The sequence below is a fragment of the Centruroides sculpturatus genome, unplaced genomic scaffold, assembly GCF_000671375.1.
Source record: "Centruroides sculpturatus isolate CEXI.00-Female unplaced genomic scaffold, Cexi_2.0 scaffold1320, whole genome shotgun sequence".
Classification (NCBI taxonomy): domain Eukaryota; kingdom Metazoa; phylum Arthropoda; class Arachnida; order Scorpiones; family Buthidae; genus Centruroides; species Centruroides sculpturatus.
Window position 1 is genome coordinate 37,687 of NW_019385657.1, and position 24,515 is coordinate 62,201.

The following is a 24,515-nucleotide window of genomic DNA, read 5'->3' on the forward strand; positions in this document are numbered from 1 at the left end:
ATCGGAAAGACGACGAAGGACCTCCTGGTAGTACTCCTTTGCGATGGTTTGGCCTTGTGGTGCGTACTCACGACACACCACCCCACGAGAGTCGAAAAAACTGTCAACATGACCTTTGATATTGCTGCGGACCTGCCGCGCTTTTTTTGGCCTCGAGGATCGTCCCCGAAAGCCCGCTGAATCTTGCGAATGGTTTACACTCGGGTATCGCCAAGGTTTTTGGCAAAATTTGATGTAATATCGCTGCTCACGTTGTTCAGTCATTTTCCAGCTTAGTGAAATCCGACGAGAGCGCACTACATGACCTCACTCATACGCCGATTGCCAACGACTGACGCTTTCTGCAGGCGTGAAAAAATTCAGGGCTGTGCATGACTGTCCCCTCCACAACTCCACCGAAGGAGGCCTCTCTCGCATCATTGGTTTACGCGGAAAAAAATAAGGTCCGATACTTTTTGAACAGACCTTGTATATATGTGATTATTCATAAAGTTTTTTTAAATCTTATGGTTGTTAGATCATACACATCTCCTATATTAAAATTTTCAGTGTTAAAATTCAAATAAATCATATATATAATTATCAGTGCAAAGTAAAACTTTCAAAGAAACAACTAAATACAACAAGCTGATTTGGTACCAAAGCCCAGTTTTGGTAACTATAACAGTGTCACAAAACTTCTACAAAAAATTGTCACAATCAGTTATAAACACAACACACACAAAAACCAGGTTAATAAATATTTTTAAAAATATAGGTTTATCTATAAATTAGATTCAAACCACAGTTACTAGAGATAGAGAGAGGGGGGAAAATGCCCTCTTATAACCACACTGCCAACAGGGAAGCTGTTTAAGTAATGTAAGGTATTCTTTAATATGTGCTTTTTCCCCCAAAGTGTAAGATATATGTATATCTGTATATGCATCACAAATTCTGAGGCGATTTTTTATCCATTTTTTAAGTCTGTTTTTAATTAAAATTTGGAGAATAAAAGTGATTAAATTTAAATGTTGTAACTATTCATTTCAAGAAATTCTGAAACTATCAACACTCTCTGAATGATGTCACTAATATAAACATTGACATGATACTATTTAACAAGAGCTTCCTATCATTACATGCAACATAAAATAAAATTTTAGTAGTTTTCCATGTCTGTGAACCATTGGTCATGGCAGGCTATTCAGGAAACACTTGCCAACCCAATCTGATTTACCTTTATAATTAGGATAAGCAAAGTTTTTGACTGGGACTCAAACCAAATGTGGTTTGGGTCCCAGTCAAAAACTAGGTAAAATTTTCCTTATCACTTCAACTTCATATCTATTGTAACAATATGTGATATTGCCATGGCATAATGGTTGCCAAAACAGAAATGTATCAAAATATCATTCAAAAAATTATTATTTTTAAATGCTTCTAATGTTTTCTTACTTGTAACTTCTTAAAAACAAAGCTGTATGTTAATTCTTTTTACCTCTATGTCCATAATGTTTTATATTTTTCGTTTCTATAAACAAAATATCTTTATTTTCATCTGAAAATAAAAATACTTTGTTTTGATTTTTGACTAACACTTCTTCTCTTTGCTAATTAGAAACTATACAAGTATAATAAGTCCTATTTATAAACAAGGTCCAAGTAGACAATACAAGTACTGTCTTAAACTAATTAGTTCTTCTAGGAAACTCAGTAAGTTTTCACAGTTTGGCTCCAAGATTGACTACTCATAATTTTAAATTCATTTTTAAATGATAAAATGATATAACTAATAAATTAATTAAAAAATTGCTTTTATGACCGACCTTTTCTATTGTTTTCTTCCTATTTTCTGCTGTAAATGGAGGCTAAATAAATAAATATTTTAAATTAATAAATAATAAATTTAAATTACATATAACTTAAAAATATATTCTTTTTAGAATTTTATAAACTTGAAAGTTTTGTTATTTCAAGTTTTCATTATTTTAGGCTGATGACTGAGTTTAAGCTGCATAAATGTTTAAACTTTATAAATTCTAAATAGTAGTACTGCTTTAAATTTACTTCTTATACACATGCACATACACATATAATACTATATGGCAATATCAGTTCAAATAATCTTTCCTGATAATAAGCATTTAATTTAAATATCTTTTTAACACCTAATATGTCTTTATTATAACATTATAATGCAGCATTAAAAGAAATATTAATATAAAAGCAGAAGCCATAAAAAGTGGCCTATTTTCATGGCATTTATATTTTTTTTCTAATTTGTTATTATTTAACAAAACATGAAGTTAATTATTTAAAAATTTTTCCTTCCATAAAAAAAACTTGAAATTTGATTTCACATTCATGGTACACATTCAAATCAATAAAATGTTGTAATGTATAATTTAAATCAGAAAATATCTTAACTAGTAAATATAAAATATCATTCTCTGAAATCTTCTTCCATTTATTTTTAAAAATATTTTAGTAATTTCAATGCTACAACATTGCTGTTTGTGATAAAAGAATTTTCTAATTTATATGAATTTTTAGTAAATCTAACCTGATTAGACAAAAAGACTGAAGTTCTGAAGACTTATATATGTGTGAGCACTATGTTGGCCTTCTTTATTGCTAGACTTATTACATCATCATTGGACATAAGATCAGCCTTAGAAAATCCCTTTATTTTTCCAAAAAGAATGCATTTCGCATCTTAAGTCCCTCATCAGCTTTTTTTTTTTATGTAAATATTTATATATAAGATCTAAAGTTACTTTATTACATAAATATAATGAAGTATTATCTTTAGACAGAATTGGATAAAACTGATTTCTAACTATTTGCCACACAAACCACTAAAACAAGACAAAGACAATAAAGAAGTAATCTTCAATAATGCTGCCTATTGAATATGATGATAATATTTTTCCTATTATCTGAAATGATCAGCATATAAAAGCAAGAAAAAGAGAAATCATTGTGTTTACCTTTTATTCCAGATAAAGACAAATTATGTAATTTTTGAGTTTATAAAAGAGCTATCATGGAATAAATAAAAATTTAAAAATTTTATTTGAATGAATATATCAAGTTTTGACCATCTACTAGGATTAGCTGAAAATTCAATTTGAAAAACATACAAATTTTTCATCTGACTTATTTCAATTTCTTTCATATCAAAAATATAAAAGTTTTCTAGTTTCAAATAAAAAAAAATAAGTTTTTTGGCATTGAACACTATTTTATGTAGGTTAAACTGGATAAAACAAGGTGAGACTAGATGGTATTAGTCATGTTTCTTTGTTTAAGTACATTCAGAGAAAACCTATTTAGTACAGGTTAACCAAACTTATTTTTAATAATCTTCAAACCGACTAAAAATGCTTTAAATGATCTTGTCTAACATTGTGGCCTTAGAATTCTTAGTTCTTAAACTTAGAATTCAACTGCTTTCACTTTTACTAATTATCACTTCTAAGCAACAAATTCATATACAAGCTACCACACCAACACTTTATTAACCTATAGCTTTTTTGATGTTAGAGAAACATATCAAAAAAGTTTCTCATATTCAATTTTGTCTATACATAGATGAATGCTAATATTAGAAAAGTGAGATTGGGGTCTGTAAGACCTCATCCATTGTACAGGATGGCTATGAATTTCTACCTAAACTTAAGGAAAATTAAAGATCATGAGATCTCTGTCTATGTGAGTCCTAACACCAGTTAGGATAAATAATGCTCACATTCTAACTCGCAGTTATAATCTATTTTTAATTATATGTCAGAGTGGTGATGTCTAATAATTACTTTGCCTCAAGGGGCCAACCTGAGTGGCAAAGGGGTCATGTCAATCGGTGAGATAGAAGCAGACAAATCCCAAAAATAAGTTCACTATTTATTTACAGCAAAATCTGGATTATTATAAAGGATACATAAGGTATATATAAATGCATACAAATTATTATAAAAAGCTAAAAAACTCAAACACAACAATGCTAGATATATTGGCTAAATACTTGGGATTAACCTCAATCCACAAAATATTAAAACTACTTATTTAGCTAAACACTTCCTAATCCTTTTTATGGGAGAGAAACCTTACATAAGTTTCATATTTACCAATGAGTTTCTTCTTGTTTATTTTAGGAATGAACAAGAACGCAATGGGGAGGTAGGAATGCAGATGGGCTCATATCGTCTGACCCAAGACAAAGGCACAATGGCTAATAGGGTGATTAAAAACCAAGATGGATGAAGGTTTCCACCTTTTATAGAAAATATGATGACCAGTCCTGATGCAGTCATATTCTGACTAACTTTCAATCTAGCAAGAATTTCAAACATCCTCTGAATCACTGGAAACAAAGGAGAAATGTTGATACTAGATAAAATTTTGTCTTTCTTTCCCTTTTGTAAAATAAATCTAATTACCTACTAAAATTAAATCTTACTAGCCTTTAAATTGTTCCCTAGCCCCAGGTTCTCACAGACACTGCTATTCAATCTCAATAATGCATTGAAATTACATTATTTTGTTGAAATTCATTTTCAGTAAACTGAAAAGCATTTCTTATAAGTCAAATTTTATTCATATTATTAACTGAAAAGTGATTAACAATGCCTAATCATATAAATCTGCAATTTTCAATCTTTTTGTTTTTCTAATAATATAAAATAATTTCCCATTTTTAAACTAAAAAAACATTAAAGTTCAATAAATCTGTAAAATAAAAAAAATTGCTACTTACTGCTCCTGTGAGCATGTCATACATAAGTGCACCTAGACTCCACCAATCAACTGCCTTTCCATGACCACTTCTTGTAAGAATTTCTGGAGCCCTAATTGAAAAAAATCAAATCTTAATATATATAATATATATATATACATACAAAAAAGTTCATTTATAAAATTTGAATATTGAAAAAAGTTCAAATGTAAGAATTGTAAGAATGATTTAAGTATGTAACAATTTGTTCTTACATATATTCAATTGTCCCACAGAATGTGTGTGTCATTGTTCCTTCTTGTATAGACTCTTTGCATAATCCAAAATCTGTTAATTTAACATGACCTAGAAATATTTTATTAATAGTAAAATTAAATAAAATTATATACACCATATTTATTAACAATTCTGTCTGTAAGTTAAAATTTTAAATAAAAATTTTCATTAAACTTGATAAACAAAGTAATGATAAGCAAATTCAGAGAGATTATCTTCATAAATTTTATCATGTACAGGTAACCCCCGTATAACACGGCACTTCTGTAGCATGGATTCACTCTAACACGGTCGAATTGGGAACATCCGTATAACACAGTGCTTTTATGTTTTTATAGCATGGGTTCACTCTAACATGGTTCAGGAATTGGGTAAATCCCTCATACAACATGAAATGTAATAAAGGGTGCATTCTTTTATACCTCCGCGCAAGCATTCTAATTGTTTTCATGGCTACTTTGAATGCTCTTTCAACAAATAATCGTTTTAATGGTTAAATTTTACAATTGAGACCCTTCTCTTGCCTCTAAAAGCTCATTTTAGAATTATAGATTCCTCCATCACTATACTATCAATAGTGCGGGCACTGTCATCTTTCTTTCACTGTCGTTCCTAAATGCCTACAAACAGCAGCACACTCCTGTTGCAGAGCGACTGCTATTAACGAACGCACCCAAAAACTGTTACCAGTTGATGATGCTCATGCTGAGATCATCATATAGGATGAATAATCCTCTGGTAAAATATTTACTTAAATAATAAATAAGTATTTTACCTATGAAAAAAATGAATAATAAATCCGATTTAAATAAGGATTTAACAGCATAATTTTTAATTTTTGGAACCTAACCCCCCTTTTCACACTAGTTCTTTGTTTCATATAACACTGATTTGCATAACACGACAATTTTTTGGAACATGACTCCCGTGTTATACAGGGGTTACCTGTATTACAAAATTAAATTCACAAAAACAATTAAATAGTTTCATTTTTATAACATATAATGTTTTTGGAAGAAATAATCTGAATTACAGTGGGTGATCAGTTAAACATAATCCATTCCAAGACTTTGTTCGCTATCTGAATTGTTCATTAACTGATTATCAATTTACCATAGGTTTTTATGGAAATTTGATTAATTCATTCTGGAGACTCCAAAAAATAAAAAATACAAATAAATGTAGTAAGAAAGAATATATGTAATAATAAAAATACATATATACACAGTCTTGTATTTTTATTAGATGTTTTTTCCCATTTGTGGGGGTTAAAGAATCTGTCCAACATCGATTGCTCTTCTCTCTTTTTCAGGATTTTTTGGAAGTAATTAATAGCATTGTAATTGTAGAGATCTCCAAACCTATTAACCTCATTCTGGTTTGGATGCCATTTGGATGCCCATTGTTCTGACATCCTCCCACTTCCTCAAAAGATCTTTAATTGCTTGAGACTTCTTGATATATTATCTTTCATAGCTAAGCTTGTGTTTACTGCAGACCTGTTCAAGCCATACTGCCTAGCAACATCAGACATCTTCTGCCCACTCTCTACTTTGGTTATTATACGTTGCTTAGTTTCTATAGTGAGCACACTCAATATTTTGGAGCATAAAAAGAGTGATCAGTTTCTTTTTTAAATAATAAATTCAGAAAAGCAATTACAAAAATTCAGAGAACAGAAATCAACTAGCGCACAAAAAATTATTTAAATGCAAAGCCTGGATGAAATTTGAAATTTGGTATTAAAACATTAATGAATATCTTCTGATGAGATAGTTAAACTCTCGCCTCTTGTAAATAAAAACTGATGCAAAACTTAACAAGTACCTGTCTGACAGTCTCACGAAGACTATAAAAAATTATTTGTCAGAAAGGTAAACAAAAAGCTGAATTACAAAGGAGAGTTTCAAAATTTGGAGGAATACTATACAATCAGTATTGGGTTGAGCATTGATGTCAACATCTCCAGATCTCCAAAAAGTTTCGAATTGTCACCTGGAGACAAGGGAAGACCAATCAGTATTCACTATTTTATGTCGCTTCTTTTTCTGTATGTTTTGTGAAGTGTTTGTTATACGAACACATGTTCATTATCCGAATATAAAAATCTTTCATGAAAGATTTTTATATTCGATCACCCACTGTATATTTTATTATAAGCAAAATCATCAAATTAAATTATCTTTAAAAAGCAATCTGAACAATTTGAGCAAAAAGCAAGGAAAAGAAAATAAATTATTGAAAACTTGAATGTTGCTTATTACAATAAAAGCAAAATCAGATCAATTGATGATATAACATGTGCATTTGTAGAGTATTGTATATCTCTGAAAGAAAGTTTTCTTGTGACCAGAGATAATGTGATAGCCAGTCTCAGGATTCTAACAGCTGAGTGAGCAGTTTCCCACACTTCTTAATATGATTCAGCTTATTCACAATTCAACCAATGACAATCTTGTATGACCCAGATTAGCCAATCATAGGATACTTAAATATTGATTTTTTTTATTGACTGTTCTAAGTTTGCAGCTGTTTGATGAGCCCCTAAGTAAGAGTTAAAATCAACTGGTTATTCCATAACCAGTACTAACTTTCAAACTGACCTTCAAAACACACATAACCTGAAGGCTAGCAACATGAAATTCCAATGATGGAAACTGCAAGGTGTGATAATGAAGTTCAGTGAATGGAAATGTTACTGTTAAGGTGAATGATTTTAGAAAGTAAAACTGCTTGCAGAGTACAGCCCAAACAGTGAACTAAGCAAGTTCAGACTTGTTTCTGACTGTTTGAAACCTATAGCTTGTGCACGCACATGATTACATGAGCTGAGTTATCTGCCTTACTCACCTGATTTGGCTCAAGCTGACTTGTTTTTGTTTCCAAGATTAAAAGCTGTCTGCGAAGGGACAGAAATTTGCAGACATTCCAGACATCCAGGCGAACATGACATCAATCATTAAGGTGATAGCAAAAGATTTTTTGCTATCACATATTTATACAAATGTTGTCAAAAGTGCTTTGTATCACAGGGTGATTACTTTGAACACCAGAAAAGTTTTGTTTTTCTTATGCAATACAATCATTCTTTTTTTGGTCATTCACTGAACTTTATTGTCACCCCTTGTATTAAAAATATTGATTCTTATTTTCAAATAATGTTCAAATACTGTAGACAAAAACAAAAGTTCAATGTTAGGATGTTACAAAACATCAAACTTTTGTAATGTTTTAAATAGAAATATATAAATCCATTAAAAAAACTTTGAAAATGAATTTAATTAAATTGAAATATTTGGTATTAAAAATACTCTTATTCATATAAGAAAAACAATTCATTATCACTTTTTTTGTAAAATTTGTGAAACAACATATAACTTAGACTAATATATAAAAATAGTTTATGACTTATGAAAAAATTAATATTTAAATTATCAAACCTTGAGCATCTAATAAAATATTTTCAGGTTTCAAATCCCGATATATAATTCCTTCTTGATGAAGATGTTCTAATGCTAATACTATTTCTGATAAGTAAAAGCTGAAGTTGAAATAAAAACATATTAATTGCAAATATTTAAAATTGTATCAATTTATCTAATTAAATAATCATTTACCATGCTGTATCTTCTAAAAAAATACCTTCTCTTTCTAAATGCATAAATAATTCTCCACCACTTAAATATTCCAAGATAAGATACAATTTACCTCCAGTTTGAAAGGCATAAATAAGATCTACAATAAATGGATGCTACAAAAATATTCATTAATTATAAAAAAAGCATTTAAAACTTTTTAAATGTTATAACATATTGTCTTTACAATATTTTACCTTTACAGCTTCTAATATATTTCTTTCTGCTTTTGTATGTGCAGTGTCTTTTTGATTCCTAACTATTGTTGCCTAAAATAAATGTATTTACTTTTTATTAAATTAAGTTATACAAACAAATATAATAAATATTGAAACAGCTTTCTTTTGTCTATAAAAATTTTTTTATTATATTTTAATACAATGCATTCATTAAGTCAGTGGAGTTCCAAATTACTATACAGTAATTTCTCATTTATATGAATTCATTTTAAGTTTAAAAATTTTTAATTTTAAACAAATCAGCTTTATGGAAATAAATGATAGTTACATCAAAAAGTGTGTTTTTTTGTTATCAGTAACCTCTTATATAGACATATATTTTAAAAAATTTTATTTAAATATTTTTTATCCCAATAAGAGCAAATTCCATAGTTGAGAATATGGAACAGATCTCTATTTTAAACTGCTTTCCATGGCTCCATGTATGCATTGTTTTCACAGATACAATTACACACTACCTCCATACAAGTGAGTAGTTTTAGACAAACATAATATAGAAATTAAATATGCACCAAATTATAGAATCTCAAACTTTTTATTAACATTTAATGAAGTTTGATGTCAGCTCTGTTAGTTATTCTGCAAACTATAATTTAAGAAATGCACCACTTATTCCTATACATGACTGAAAATATTAAGTATGACTAATAAGATAGCTTCTGTGATCCTTTGTTTCAAATGTTCAACATCATTAATGTACATACTATAAGAATTTCGCTTGACATAAACCCAAAAGTAAAAATCCAAAGATATGAAATCAGGAGAGTTTGCTGGCCATACCTTCCATCATCCTCTTCTGATCTATCATTATAGAAGTGTCTCATCAAGGAACTTCTGAGTAATATTGGAAAAAGTGTAGACCTTGCTGAATGATGACATTTTCACTCACAATTTCTGACACTTCATACAGTTCCAACATATCAACATAGTTGTGTGACATTACAGTGAGCTCCATGAAGGAAAAAAAGGAGGCCAATTATTCAGCTTATGCTCATGACAAATTAACTTTCAGACATGTTCAACAAAAGGCATATATTTGTTCATTAGCTCATATCCTGAAGTTTTCAATGAATATCCTGAATACATAAAATGCTATTTCATCACTGATCACTATCCTATTCAAAAACAGTTCATAACTTTCAATCTAATTGAGAATATCTGCAGCAAAATCCTATCTTTTGTTCATATCACTTGGCAGATTGCATATAATAACTGAAGTTTATAACCAGTAAAATGCAAATGTTTTTTCAAAACCTTATAAACTTATTTTTGCAAGTCCTTGCTGTTAAGCATATATGCACATTGATCGCTTTGGTCTACAAAGACAACTTTCTTGAACAGCTTAAACAGGCTCATCATTAACAGTCTGTCTAAATATTTTGTCTAACTGCTTTTGTGTTTCTTTCAGTTGTTTATCCCAATAGTAAATGTTATTTTTGTGTGGCAGTTTTATATTAACCATGCAAAAGTATTCATGTTACACAAAAGTTAGATTCAAGTTTGAAAATCAAAGAATGTACTTCACTTTTCTCTTGACTGAAATACTTGACTTGGCACCTTGGCTAGTGAGCACAAAACCATTCACATCCCCACTTACAACACAACAATGTAAAAACAACTTTGAAAAATTGCTTTTCATTTAACACTAATCTCATGCTACTATCATGTTTCTTTACAATGTTATAACAGTTTGGAACTACAGAATGACTATGTATACACTGTACTAAAGATCAACTCTCTAATTTAAATCAGAGATTCCAAATAAGGTTGATATACTTCCCTGGAATTTGTACTTTTTCATAAATTTCAGATAATTTTAAATAAGAATAACAACAATGATTTGGGAAATTTATTAACTGATTTAATTAATTTATTTACTATATTACAAAATCTTAGAAAAAAATTTTAAGAGAGTCACAATTAGTAAGAATATTTTCTATATGGGAGTCAATGCAAGAAAAAGGTTGGGAACCCAATTTAAATTAAAGAACAATTTATTGAGAGCTTTACCTATATTTAATTTTTTAACTAAATACAAAACAATAACCAAATAATGCTTCAATGGAATTTAAACTACATTTGCATGTTATGCTAATAGTATTTTCAGACTAGTAGCCCATCTTCCAAATACTCTAAAAACTAAATATTCTAAATAGAATACTGTTTTACTGTGAAAATTCTAAATAATTCAAATTCAAAATAATTCTGTGAAATTTAAAAAAATATAAAAAACTAATTAAATATATAAAATACATAGTGTTGATACAAAAATACATTATAAAAAATTATTACAAATAATATTAACAAAACTTGTTGAGAATAATTTAACTCCATTAAAGCATTATTTGGTTATTTATTCATAAGAGTATGAATACAATCAATGCATGTAAAGAAGAAAATGAACTGTTTAAATTTATCAAAGAGATTCTGAAGATATTTATACAATTATTTAAAATATTACTTCTATTAATTAAAATCTAACTTCTAAAAATACGATTTCAAAAACAAAATGTAAAATATTTAAAATATTTTTAAAACTAATTTATCAATCTGCAATTATTGCAACATCATATTTTCTTGTTAAAGCATAGCATATACATTAACAAGAAAAGAAGAACAGTGTTATATTTTCATAAATCAAAAAGGTGCACAAAGAATTTTTATTTTTAAGGAAATGTTTATCATGGTTAAATTATGTAAGCTAATCTGTAACAGTAAAAAAGTAAAGAATGCCATTTGAAAATAAAAAAAATAATGAACATTTCTACTAGGAGAATATTCTACTATCAGAGTTGTTATTTAATTTATTATAGATTAATATAAATGCAATATCTTATCCTCAATGTCTGTAATTTAAGATTTATGTTAAGAATATTAAAGACAAAAGTCTTAGTTATTAGTATAGTAAAAAGTATCTCCCTTTCCTGTATATATAATTAATTGCAAACTAAGCAGTGAATAAGTAAGTAAAATAATAAAAAAATGGAATTAGGATGAACAAGTAAACTACTGCAGCAAATGTTTGCTGCAGAAAGGACATATCTGCTTCTTGCAAGATGACAAACAAGACTCTCTTATTGCTGATTCATTATATTTAAAACTAGAGAAAACCATCAGGTTTGGTGTGAATTAATTTATATTTATTTTACTAAACATACTCACTTTCTTTAAAACTTTCATAGCAAAAATATTTCCCTTATCTTTTCCAGTAATTTTTCTAACTTGAAAAACCTAAAAAGCCAAAAGTTTAACATTCATAATCAATCAAATATGTTATTGATATAAATATAAGTTATTGACTATAATTATAATTAGAAAAATATTTGAAAACAACTTTTATATGCACTTAAAAGTTTACAAATTTCAGAAATTCATTTACCAACTATAAAAGTAAAATATGAAAATCTGTTTATACTCTCTTAATGCTCTTAGTAAAATGTGTATGCATGTATGCATACACATTCTACTAAGTGAATGTGTATTAAAAAAAACAAAAAATTATCATGAAAACCAAAGATAAAACTCAGAATAATGTACATAAAATCCTTGTTAATTCGAACTTGGATAGTTCAAAATCCCATTAGTTCATAACCACACTATTTTTTCCAGCCAGGAATATAGAGATTTACATGTTAAAGTATTTGGTTAGTTTGAAATATGCCTACTTCAAAGTTTAAAGTGAAAATTCCATTCAAATGTCATATGCATATGTTAACTCATTTGTTTAGATCGAAGTGCTTCCAAATTATAACAGCAGCAGACCAAGAACAACTCTAATTTGGTCAATATGGCTTCATAAGCAGAAAATGCATATTAATTATTAACAATATTTTTCAATTTAAATTTACAGCTTTATATTGAATAAATAAAATATTAAGTTAACTTTCTATTCATGACATCAACTTAACTACTATTGATATAATGATATGATATAAATTTTGCTTTAGATTATAAATTCTTAAAGCTTATATTCTTCAGTTTTTGATTAATTGGCTGTTAACAAATCTAATTACCTTTCCATATCCACCTTTACCTAAAACTTTTAACAGTTCAAAATCTTTTGGACTGGTTTTTTCTTGACCTGGATTCACTGTTAATTCAGATAACTGAACTTTTTCAATATCATCACAACTGTAAAATTAAAATTTCATTTATAATTATTAATGGTTAAAATGCAATATTATTTACATGTTTATTAAAAATAACAAGTTTATTTTATCAAAACAGCATAGTAATAAATATTAGTAAGAGAATTTCAATAACCCAAACCAATAAATTATAAGAAAAGCCAGTCATTTAACAACAATCTGTAAATGTTCAGATTTACTGGTAAGATTTACCTGACTTTGGACTTTTACTGTAGCATATGCACAAACAGAGTGTGAAATGCTATTGAATGCTTTTCTATCATCTATGTATGCTATAGGTTTCTATACTGTTTGTGTGCTTGTCATAGAATGTAATTATTCTTTGCAACTCATGTAGTTTCTATCATAGCTTTTTTGTTGCTGTGATAATATTGTACTATGTTGTGGTATATTTTATTTGAAGTGAGTATTTTGTAGGGTATAGGAATGCATATGTTTAATCAGTATTGTGTAGGACCTCTGGTGTTATTGTCTTTGGGTTTCATGTATATGATGTTCTATGTAAGAAATTTTAGCACCTGCATTGTTGATTATGCATACAAAATAGTTTGCTAGTTCCAAATACAGAGATACAAACTTTTTGTACCAAAAACTGAAAATATCTGTACCAGGTGTCTTCCTATTATGTATTCTTTTGTACTGTTTGTTGAATGTTGTGTATGTTTATTCTGACACAGAGCATGATTGGAGTTTCATGCATGATTTTTTTTCTCTTTGATCCAGCTTGCTTATGTTTGTGTGTGATTAGATAGACTATTGGTCTGCAGTTTGGTTCAAAGTTTTTTTTGTTAGCACATCACTGTGCTGTGATTTTGTAGTTGGTCTGGTATGAAGTTGTCTGTTGAAAAATATCTTATTATTTGTTAATAATTTATTTTATGGTTTATGTAGTGTGTGGACTTTATATTGTTTTAGTCTGAGATTTGGTTGCTAGTTTTTGTTTAAGAGTGACAATGTAACTGACTTTCGTTGATTGATATCCTATCAAGTGTCAACCAACAACTGACCACCAGAACAACTGACTGCCAAAAAACTTTGTTACAGTTACAGTTTTGGTGTTTTTCACTTAATCAATTTTACCAAAGCCAACTACTATCATATGCTATCAGGCTAAATAACAGCTATAATATTAATAAATTACCAAACAATTTGACACTAGAGGGAGGCATTAGGTGCCATCTGTTAATAAATTTAATAATTATAATTTTTAATTAAATAATTTAGTATACTTTGTATACTTTTTAATACTTTGTATGATAGTTTTATGTCAGTAAATATGACCTACATGCGAGAAATTTTGTCAAATCACTAACTGTTGTTTTTGTAATAATTTGTAGTACAGTAGAGTCTCAAAAACTCAGCCTAATGTGGACCGAAGGGTGGCCGAGTTTGTGAAAATGCCAGGTTATCAGGAATGGGGTTAAAAGAAATAAGTATGAGTGTTTCCTCAGAAAATACTGTACTGTACTTGTATGTATTGTTTACTTGAGAATACAACAGAGAATAAACTGCCCAAATACCCTTAAACAAAGGAAAAGTACGTCCTTTATGAAGGCATAGAGCCTTTACTACATGAAAATGAAAATTAATGAATACACTGTGTACAGTAATTTACCTGATAAGACACACCTCAGAAAAATACTTTATGAGGCATAAAGCTGTCTATAATGAAAATCAATTAACTAAGGATTTTTTTGCCCTGCCAGGGTGTGGCTGAGTTATCAGGACTGCTGGGTTATCAAGTGCCGAGTTTTCAAGACTACTGTATTGCACTGAAGAGGGGCTTAGCATTTATATAAGCCTGAAATGCATATGTGAAAACAATAAAAGAAGTGTCTAACCTGAAAGCTGTATTGATAGTCTACCAAACTTAATTTGTCAGATTAAAGAGACATACATTCATAATCATCATCATAAATAATTTAGATTTATTGAAAGAAAAGAATTGGCCTGAAGTGGGACTCAAACTCACAATTGCCACTTACCATATGGATGCATTGCCATTATGCTACTCAAACCTCCAGTTCAGGTAGTGTAATTGTAAATCTAAATTATTTAATTAAAAATTATAATTATTAAATTTATTAAGAGATGGCACCTAATGCCTCCCTCTAGTGTCAAACTGTTTTGTAATTTATTAATATTATAGCCATTATTTAGCCAGATAGCATATGGTAGTGGTTGGCTTTGGTAATACAATGTATTGGTTTTAAGTAGAGTTGTTTGTTTAATCAATTTTATAGAATGCTGGAAGTATTTTTTGTTAGTTACTGAATAATTTTTAAATGTGACTAAAGCAATTTAATTGAAAAAGATTTTAAAATGGCATGTAAAATAAAAGAGTTTAAAAATGTATTCATTTATTCCATGACAAAATTATGTGATATTCCATGCAAATAAATTATTTGATAATACTAGCATGATCACAGCACTGAACAAGATGCAACTTCAATCATCAGCTGATTGATATTTGTTGCACTTCCATGTTTTTCATAAACCTTGTAAGATGTTAAATTTGTATGTGTTAAGATGTCAAAGTTGTGTACAGGTAGTTTATTCTTTGTTTTATTGCAATCAAAAATGTATCTATGATCTTCATTTTATTTTACTGGCGTGGGATGTCATTGTCCCTTTTCATCTTTCCCACTTAACTGACATTCTGATCATGTATTTCGAAGAGAGGCAAGAGTTAGTGGTCAATCTAAGTATGTGATGAATTGCTCTATATCACTGTATTTAATGTATTTCTTTGTTCTTATGTTCATGTGTAATCAACATAATTAAGTGTAATAAATGTACCTTGAGTTTCCAACATATTTGAGTGCAACAAACAAATTCATCTGATAACCTTATTCAAATTTTCTGAAAACTTTTATTATTTTTATTATTCAAAAATAATAATAATAATAATTTACTTTGAACATCAACAAAAATTCAAACATAAATTTGAAAATTATCTAAAATTTGTATTTTATTCATTTTTTTTGTCATCATTAATCACATAAAACAAATCAAGCATTATAAAATCTTTCTGAATTTTCAAAGAAAAAATGAGCAATTGAAATCACAACTAAAGAATTCTGGCAGTCAGTTGGTAGTGATCACAAGTCAAGTACCATGTCTGAAAGTGTTGCTTTTGGTTAAAAATGTTTTGGTAATGTATAGAATTTTCCCCACTTGTTCTGATGATGTGCATTTATGTCTTTCATGTTTCTCAGTGGGATCTAAACCTATGTGTTTAGTGAGCATTTCTCTGTGTTAGTATTTTATTTGCCCATATTAGCTGTTTTTGATTTCATGAGTGACAACTGTTGAGATACCATGAATAAGGTAACAAAACCCTTAAATAATAAAAAAAATTAATTTTTGTTTCTAAAATGTAGCATAGTAAACCTCACTGTTTATGTTACTACTTTGTAGGTTATACATATAATTAATAAAATTATGTAACATCATATCCTGTTCTCTCTATTATTCCTTAGTACATACAATTAAGCAGGTTTATTGAGGATATGCATTATGTAATTTTGGGAATGAGTATATGTGACAGTGTTATGGTGATTTACAGGAATGGAATGGTAGTTGAAGAGTATAAAAATAGTGTTACATAATCTATGAAAATCCATTACTCACTTTTTCTTTTTTTGTTGACCTTTAGTGTTTTTTTATGCTTAGATTTTAAATGTAAGAAGTTCGTTATAAAATTTAAAAAGTATATAAACATTGTTTTTAAAGATCTATGTATCTTCTATTCTTACTAAATGATTATACATTTAATAAATTCTTTTTTATTTCACATAAAGTTCAAATAAAGAAGAAGCTATAAAATATTAAATCACAATGCCTAAATTTTGTGAAAGCCTAAAATCTTAAGAAAATGTTTTTTGAAAAATCCTATTTATATCTTAATTTATACTTAGAATAGACTTTCAATTGCTAACATATTCACTGCTGTCATTAGAGTAAAAAAGCTATTTAATTAAATATGCAACAAAATTTTTCATAAAATAAACATACATAGTATTACATGTAATTTGATTGTTTATATTCATTACTTTAAGGAGAAAAATGCAAAAAATGGCATTATGTATGTCAGAACATATTACATAAATTTTTCTTTATTTTTTTTACTTATTTTAACTAAAATAGAATAATATTAAAATTAATTGTAAATTGCAATTATTTTTTTTATTAACTCAACTATTTTCATATTTTTTAAATAAATGCAGAAAGTAGAAATAATGTAATAAATATACTTGAATATATTTATTAATTTTATTTAATTTCAACAACAAATCATCATCATGATTTTTCTTTAAAATGTTTAAAAATTATTGTAAACTTTAATCAATCAAAATTTCATTATACTTTTTCTTTAACATATCCAGGCCATACTTTGCATAGTAATAAATAGAATCATTTTTCTGGTTCAATCTTCATAAAAAAAAAAAAAACTAGTTTCAGTTGCCAAAATCTATTCTTAGCATTTTACATCACTTAGACACTCAAGTTAGGAAAAGAGAGAGTGAGAAAAAGGGAAAATTGATTGATGTATCAGGTCACAGTCCTTTAAAAGTCTAGTTAGTCTTTTTTTTTTTTGCCAATTTTTAATGTTCAAATTTTTATTATTTTATGTGACAAAGAAACGTATCTTACAATTGCCATAATTATAAAGAAAAAAAAATTCAGATAACAGTTTTTTCAGTTTTCCTCATGATGCAGGAAGGTAATTTTATTTATTTTTTATCATTGATACATTCAGTTAATAATAAATTAGTAACTTAGAACTTAATTAAACTATGTCAAGAAGTGTTTAATAGACATGGCTATAAAAATAATATTTTAAAATAAAACGGATTTTCTTGGTTTACAGACAGGAAACTTGGTACACAGTAACAGGCTGCCTATGTCTGGTCTGATTTTAAATTTTGAATTGCAAAGAATAGGAAAAAATTTTATTAAAATTTTTAAATTGATATCTGAACAAATTTTTTTTAATAAGATATAAAAAATGGGCCATAAACATAAAAAAAATCTACTGAAACATTATAGCATTTATCTGCCAAAAAATCTGGCAAATTTTAGACAACATGCCCATAAAAAAAATGGGTTCCATAATAAAGTTAAGAAATAAACTGAAACTTTCTAAACACTCATATGCACACAATAACACTTTATTTGCTTATTCCAGCAACATTTATTCTGAATTACAAACGTTTTTGGCCTCTAGATGTGGCCAAAAAACATTTATAATTCAGAATAAACATTGCTGGAATAAGCAAATAAAGTGTTATTGTATGCATATGAGGGTTCCATAATGTTAGGTATACTAAATACTCAGATCAGATGTCACACCAACAGTTAACTCAATCAAAAACTTCAGATTATGAGACATTAAATAGAATTAAAAGAAATATTTTAATCTTGCAAGCACTTTCAACGTATATTTACATTGAAAGCGCTTGCAAGATTAAAATATTTCTTTTAATTCTATTTAACGCCTCATAATCTGAAGTTTTTGATTGGGTTCCATAATATATGAAAATAAGAAACATGTGATGCCAATATCCTGTATGCCTAAAAATTTTCTTTTAAAATATTTCATTAGACTCAGAATTTACTATTGCTTGAAATTTATAATAAAACAAAATCAGAGAAAGAAAGAAAATAAACATCAAAAATGTTTTAAATGTAAATAATATAAATAAATTGCTATAAATTGCTTATAAGAAAACTTTTGTAATAACTAAAATGTATACATACAGTATATGTATAACTATGGAATTTAAATAAATTTATAAATTTTTCAATAGTTTTCAATAATAATAAATAAAAGCATTTTATACATCAAATTGAACTGCTTTACATTAACCGTCAAAAAATATTTAGAACATAGAATTGTAAATATTTATTAGGAAAATATACATACTATACAAGTTAAGTAATTTAAACTTTTTGATAAAAGCATTAAGAAAAAAATTTAATAATTTTTATGTAAATTGAAGTAAAACAAATTTAATTGTTCAAAAACATTGGCAATATTGATTTTAAACATATTTAAGTTTTAATATAATTGAATAAAATATTGCATGAAAAAAATATAATAAAAAAGACTCGTTTTATAAATGTATTTTGAAATGCTTATTCTAATAACTTTATTTATAACTTGTCAGCATGCAATTAAAGATGGTGACAAGTGTGAATACTGTTCTAGTCACGGATTGAGTCCTCGTATGATGGACAACACAAGGACCTGATCCGAGACTATACAAGTGCTAAAGTTATTTATAACTTTATAAACAATAGGGACCAATTTATTAGTAACAGAACAAACTGAAATCATGATATAATGTTTGACAGGCTAATGGAAACCATAAAAACAATAAAACATAAACTAAAGCTAGAAAATCATTTAAAAAATCATAACTTTAAAAAGGATCCAACATGTAAATAAAAATACAATTATTAAATCTGTATATTAAAAGCAAAATGATCTGTCATCTCTGCACACAAATAACATAAATTTAAAAATAAAGTTGATTTACAATTTGAAAATTTCAAAACAACTTTTAAATGGTTTTTAAAAATATTGCTTTAATTTTCAATTTTAACTAACCACTCTGCCGTGATCAACAGATATACCCTTCAAGGGTGATCATGTGGCACTGGAGAACGACGTCAATATCCACAAAAAAAAAAATTCACATAAAAAGGAATTGTGTGACAATAAAGAAAGATTTTTTCTTTACTAGACATAACTGTTTAAAAATTTTTTTCTGAAACGAGAAAAACGCATGAGAAAATTCTTAAAAAATTTCCCATGTTATAGCACCATATCTGACTAACCCTCTCTAGAAAGGTTAATTAATTTTGATTTTATTTTCAATTGTAGTTTTATTTTTGGTTTTGGTGTAAAATAACTACCTAGTATGCTTTAATAATTGTTGATATCTGCATGGTTCCAACATTTTTATTAAGGTGGAAAGGGTTCCATAATAAAAGTAAGCTGGGAACCTCTGCTTTAATATACATAATATGAATTTTGCTTATGAAGCTGCTTTTTTTAATATATATTCCTGCTAGTTCTAAATTTAACCATAGATCTCTGTCAGTTACAATAATTCTCCATAAACTGGAATGAGATGTTACCATTGATCATATTTCTACTCTCTTGTGAGTCTTAAGAGTTTGTTCAATTTTTTTCCAAAAGTTCAGCAACACCTGAATCAACAGTTACACTATCTATATTATTGTCATAATGTTAAAAATATAAGCTCATTGTTGAGTTTAAAAATTTTATTGAAATTACAGTAGGGCCTCGATTATCCGACCCCCGATTAACTGACACCTCGGTTAACCGACCGTTCTAGTCGTCAAATTTCAAATGTTTGCTAGTGATGTGGCGCTACAATATTTGGCTATGTCTTGGCTACTTTAATATTATTCTTACGTGTTTTAGCTGGCAACACTCATTCGACCATGAAAGGGAGCCAGTATTTAAACGAAGCTTAATTTTCTAATTTTTAACAATACAATAGCGACGATTATTATATAAAAAAATTTTTGTTAGGCTTAACATCGATGAAAATTCAACGCGAAGTAGGTTAATAGCGATATACTAATATACTAATTATATGAGATATAGTAATATACTACACTAATAATGGATTTTTTCATACTTTTCGGTTATCCGACTTTTCAAGTATCCGACCAACCCCAGTCCCCAATTGGGTCGGATAATCGAGGCTCTACTGTACATGCACGCTTCACTAAAATTTTGTCATAAGCATTTTCCTTGAAACAATTTAGTGCTATTAATCGTATTATCTAGGTCAAGCTCATGTTTCAAAAGTATAAAAACAGAAATAAAACATTTAAATATCTAAGTGAAAAGGTAATATTAAAGCAAGAAGTTTGTATAATCATTTTCTGTAAATCATCATTTTTAAAATAGGAAAAGATACCAAAATTAACCCTTGATAAAAAGCAGATTCTGACTTCAAAAGAGGCAAGATTGACAAGATATTCTATCACTTTTTGACTGATTGCAAAAAAGGTGTTAAAAAGGTTTTGTTAATGAAACAACATATTTTTATTTCACAATTGTGATTTACTAAATGAATGACATTAATATGCACTAAGCACAAAATTAAAGATGTGTGTATTTGAAGTTGCAGCTAGATGCAAGTGATCTTTTGACTTTTTAAGTAAATATTCTAACAACTGTCAAGTACTTCAAATAAACAAATTAACTGAATGCTATCTATTAATTTTTTCCTGTTTAGTTGAATCTAATTAATCTAGTTGTGAAAGAATCATTAAACACGAATGATGGAATAATGTTGATAAGACAGTGTAAACCCACATTGGAGCTCCCAAAGCTATGAGTCACACTGTTAAATTCTTAATGAAGTACTATATAAAGAACACCACTACTTCTTCAATGTGATCCCTTTTGTATGGTAAAGTAATACTAACCTATATTCTATGTAGTTGACTATCTGCACAACATTCAATTCATCATTATATTCAAATTTAAATATCATAATCATGTTCCATCTAGAATGAGCCAATGTTTTATAATGACATTCTGGCATATGTTGACATGATAAAGATATTTTTGAAAAGGCTGAAAGCATTTGTGAAAACATTTCTTTTCATCATTAAACATTGAAAAGACAGACATAGTTCTCAGTGCTAATTTATCTCATGAACATTTCAGCATGGTGAAAAAAGACAGCTGTCTTCTTGAGTCTTTTTGAAAAATGAATATCACTGAAAAACCAATTCTCTTTCTACATCTAAAATTGCCATGGGACAAGACAAGAAGCCCTTTGATAATGTATAAATAAGTTAATTCTGGGTACTTATCACCAAGGGATGACTTTATTCACATTTGCATAATAATGATTTACTTTGTATGAATATACCATTATCTGCTTTTGTACACCATTACTATGATGTGCTTCTTGTCTAGACTTCTTAATGACTTGTGAGCACTAAGATTAGTCTTACTTTACTGCTAGACTTATTACACCACCACAGGACCAAAAATTAGACTTAAACTGAAAACAAGTAAAACAACAAAACCATATTTGGGACAAGACTATGTCCCAGAGACGGAATCACTTTGATCTCAAGGCAGGTCTCGTTCTCATTCTCCTATCTTCTTTGATATCGCTGCTTTTGAGCACAATCGTTCAAACTTTGCCGGCCACGACCACAAGAACGTCCATGATGCATNAAATTTGTATTTTATTCATTTTTTTTGTCATCATTAATCACATAAAACAAATCAAGCATTATAAAATCTTTCTGAATTTTCAAAGAAAAAATGAGCAATTGAAATCACAACTAAAGAATTCTGGCAGTCAGTTGGTAGTGATCACAAGTCAAGTACCATGTCTGAAAGTGTTGCTTTTGGTTAAAAATGTTTTGGTAATGTATAGAATTTTCCCCACTTGTTCTGATGATGTGCATTTATGTCTTTCATGTTTCTCAGTGGGATCTAAACCTATGTGTTTAGTGAGCATTTCTCTGTGTTAGTATTTTATTTGCCCATATTAGCTGTTTTTGATTTCATGAGTGACAACTGTTGAGATACCATGAATAAGGTAACAAAACCCTTAAATAATAAAAAAAATTAATTTTTGTTTCTAAAATGTAGCATAGTAAACCTCACTGTTTATGTTACTACTTTGTAGGTTATACATATAATTAATAAAATTATGTAACATCATATCCTGTTCTCTCTATTATTCCTTAGTACATACAATTAAGCAGGTTTATTGAGGATATGCATTATGTAATTTTGGGAATGAGTATATGTGACAGTGTTATGGTGATTTACAGGAATGGAATGGTAGTTGAAGAGTATAAAAATAGTGTTACATAATCTATGAAAATCCATTACTCACTTTTTCTTTTTTTGTTGACCTTTAGTGTTTTTTTATGCTTAGATTTTAAATGTAAGAAGTTCATTATAAAATTTAAAAAGTATATAAACATTGTTTTTAAAGATCTATGTATCTTCTATTCTTACTAAATGATTATACATTTAATAAATTCTTTTTTATTTCACATAAAGTTCAAATAAAGAAGAAGCTATAAAATATTAAATCACAATGCCTAAATTTTGTGAAAGCCTAAAATCTTAAGAAAATGTTTTTTGAAAAATCCTATTTATATCTTAATTTATACTTAGAATAGACTTTCAATTGCTAACATATTCACTGCTGTCATTAGAGTAAAAAAGCTATTTAATTAAATATGCAACAAAATTTTTCATAAAATAAACATACATAGTATTACATGTAATTTGATTGTTTATATTCATTACTTTAAGGAGAAAAATGCAAAAAATGGCATTATGTATGTCAGAACATATTACATAAATTTTTCTTTATTTTTTTTACTTATTTTAACTAAAATAGAATAATATTAAAATTAATTGTAAATTGCAATTATTTTTTTTATTAACTCAACTATTTTCATATTTTTTAAATAAATGCAGAAAGTAGAAATAATGTAATAAATATACTTGAATATATTTATTAATTTTATTTAATTTCAACAACAAATCATCATCATGATTTTTCTTTAAAATGTTTAAAAATTATTGTAAACTTTAATCAATCAAAATTTCATTATACTTTTTCTTTAACATATCCAGGCCATACTTTGCATAGTAATAAATAGAATCATTTTTCTGGTTCAATCTTCATAAAAAAAAAAAAAACTAGTTTCAGTTGCCAAAATCTATTCTTAGCATTTTACATCACTTAGACACTCAAGTTAGGAAAAGAGAGAGTGAGAAAAAGGGAAAATTGATTGATGTATCAGGTCACAGTCCTTTAAAAGTCTAGTTAGTCTTTTTTTTTTTTGCCAATTTTTAATGTTCAAATTTTTATTATTTTATGTGACAAAGAAACGTATCTTACAATTGCCATAATTATAAAGAAAAAAAAATTCAGATAACAGTTTTTTCAGTTTTCCTCATGATGCAGGAAGGTAATTTTATTTATTTTTTATCATTGATACATTCAGTTAATAATAAATTAGTAACTTAGAACTTAATTAAACTATGTCAAGAAGTGTTTAATAGACATGGCTATAAAAATAATATTTTAAAATAAAACGGATTTTCTTGGTTTACAGACAGGAAACTTGGTACACAGTAACAGGCTGCCTATGTCTGGTCTGATTTTAAATTTTGAATTGCAAAGAATAGGAAAAAATTTTATTAAAATTTTTAAATTGATATCTGAACAAATTTTTTTTAATAAGATATAAAAAATGGGCCATAAACATAAAAAAAATCTACTGAAACATTATAGCATTTATCTGCCAAAAAATCTGGCAAATTTTAGACAACATGCCCATAAAAAAAATGGGTTCCATAATAAAGTTAAGAAATAAACTGAAACTTTCTAAACACTCATATGCACACAATAACACTTTATTTGCTTATTCCAGCAACATTTATTCTGAATTACAAACG

The 24,515-nt window shown here is 27.8% G+C and overlaps 1 protein-coding gene across 1 annotated transcript in view; it reads right to left on the reverse strand.

Annotated features, from left to right (window-relative positions):
• Positions 1 to 24,515, reverse strand: part of LOC111640927 (ribosomal protein S6 kinase beta-1-like) — a 71,030-nt gene that overhangs the window by 30,597 nt on the left and 15,918 nt on the right. The window contains exons 3-10 of the mRNA XM_023387016.1: positions 12,881 to 12,998; positions 12,030 to 12,098; positions 8,826 to 8,897; positions 8,611 to 8,744; positions 8,434 to 8,534; positions 4,972 to 5,062; positions 4,739 to 4,829; positions 1,809 to 1,850 (exon numbers count right to left, since the gene is read on the reverse strand). Coding sequence (XP_023242784.1) covers positions 1,809 to 1,850; positions 4,739 to 4,829; positions 4,972 to 5,062; positions 8,434 to 8,534; positions 8,611 to 8,744; positions 8,826 to 8,897; positions 12,030 to 12,098; positions 12,881 to 12,998 — 718 coding nt within the window. The remainder of the gene's footprint in view (positions 1 to 1,808; positions 1,851 to 4,738; positions 4,830 to 4,971; positions 5,063 to 8,433; positions 8,535 to 8,610; positions 8,745 to 8,825; positions 8,898 to 12,029; positions 12,099 to 12,880; positions 12,999 to 24,515) is intronic.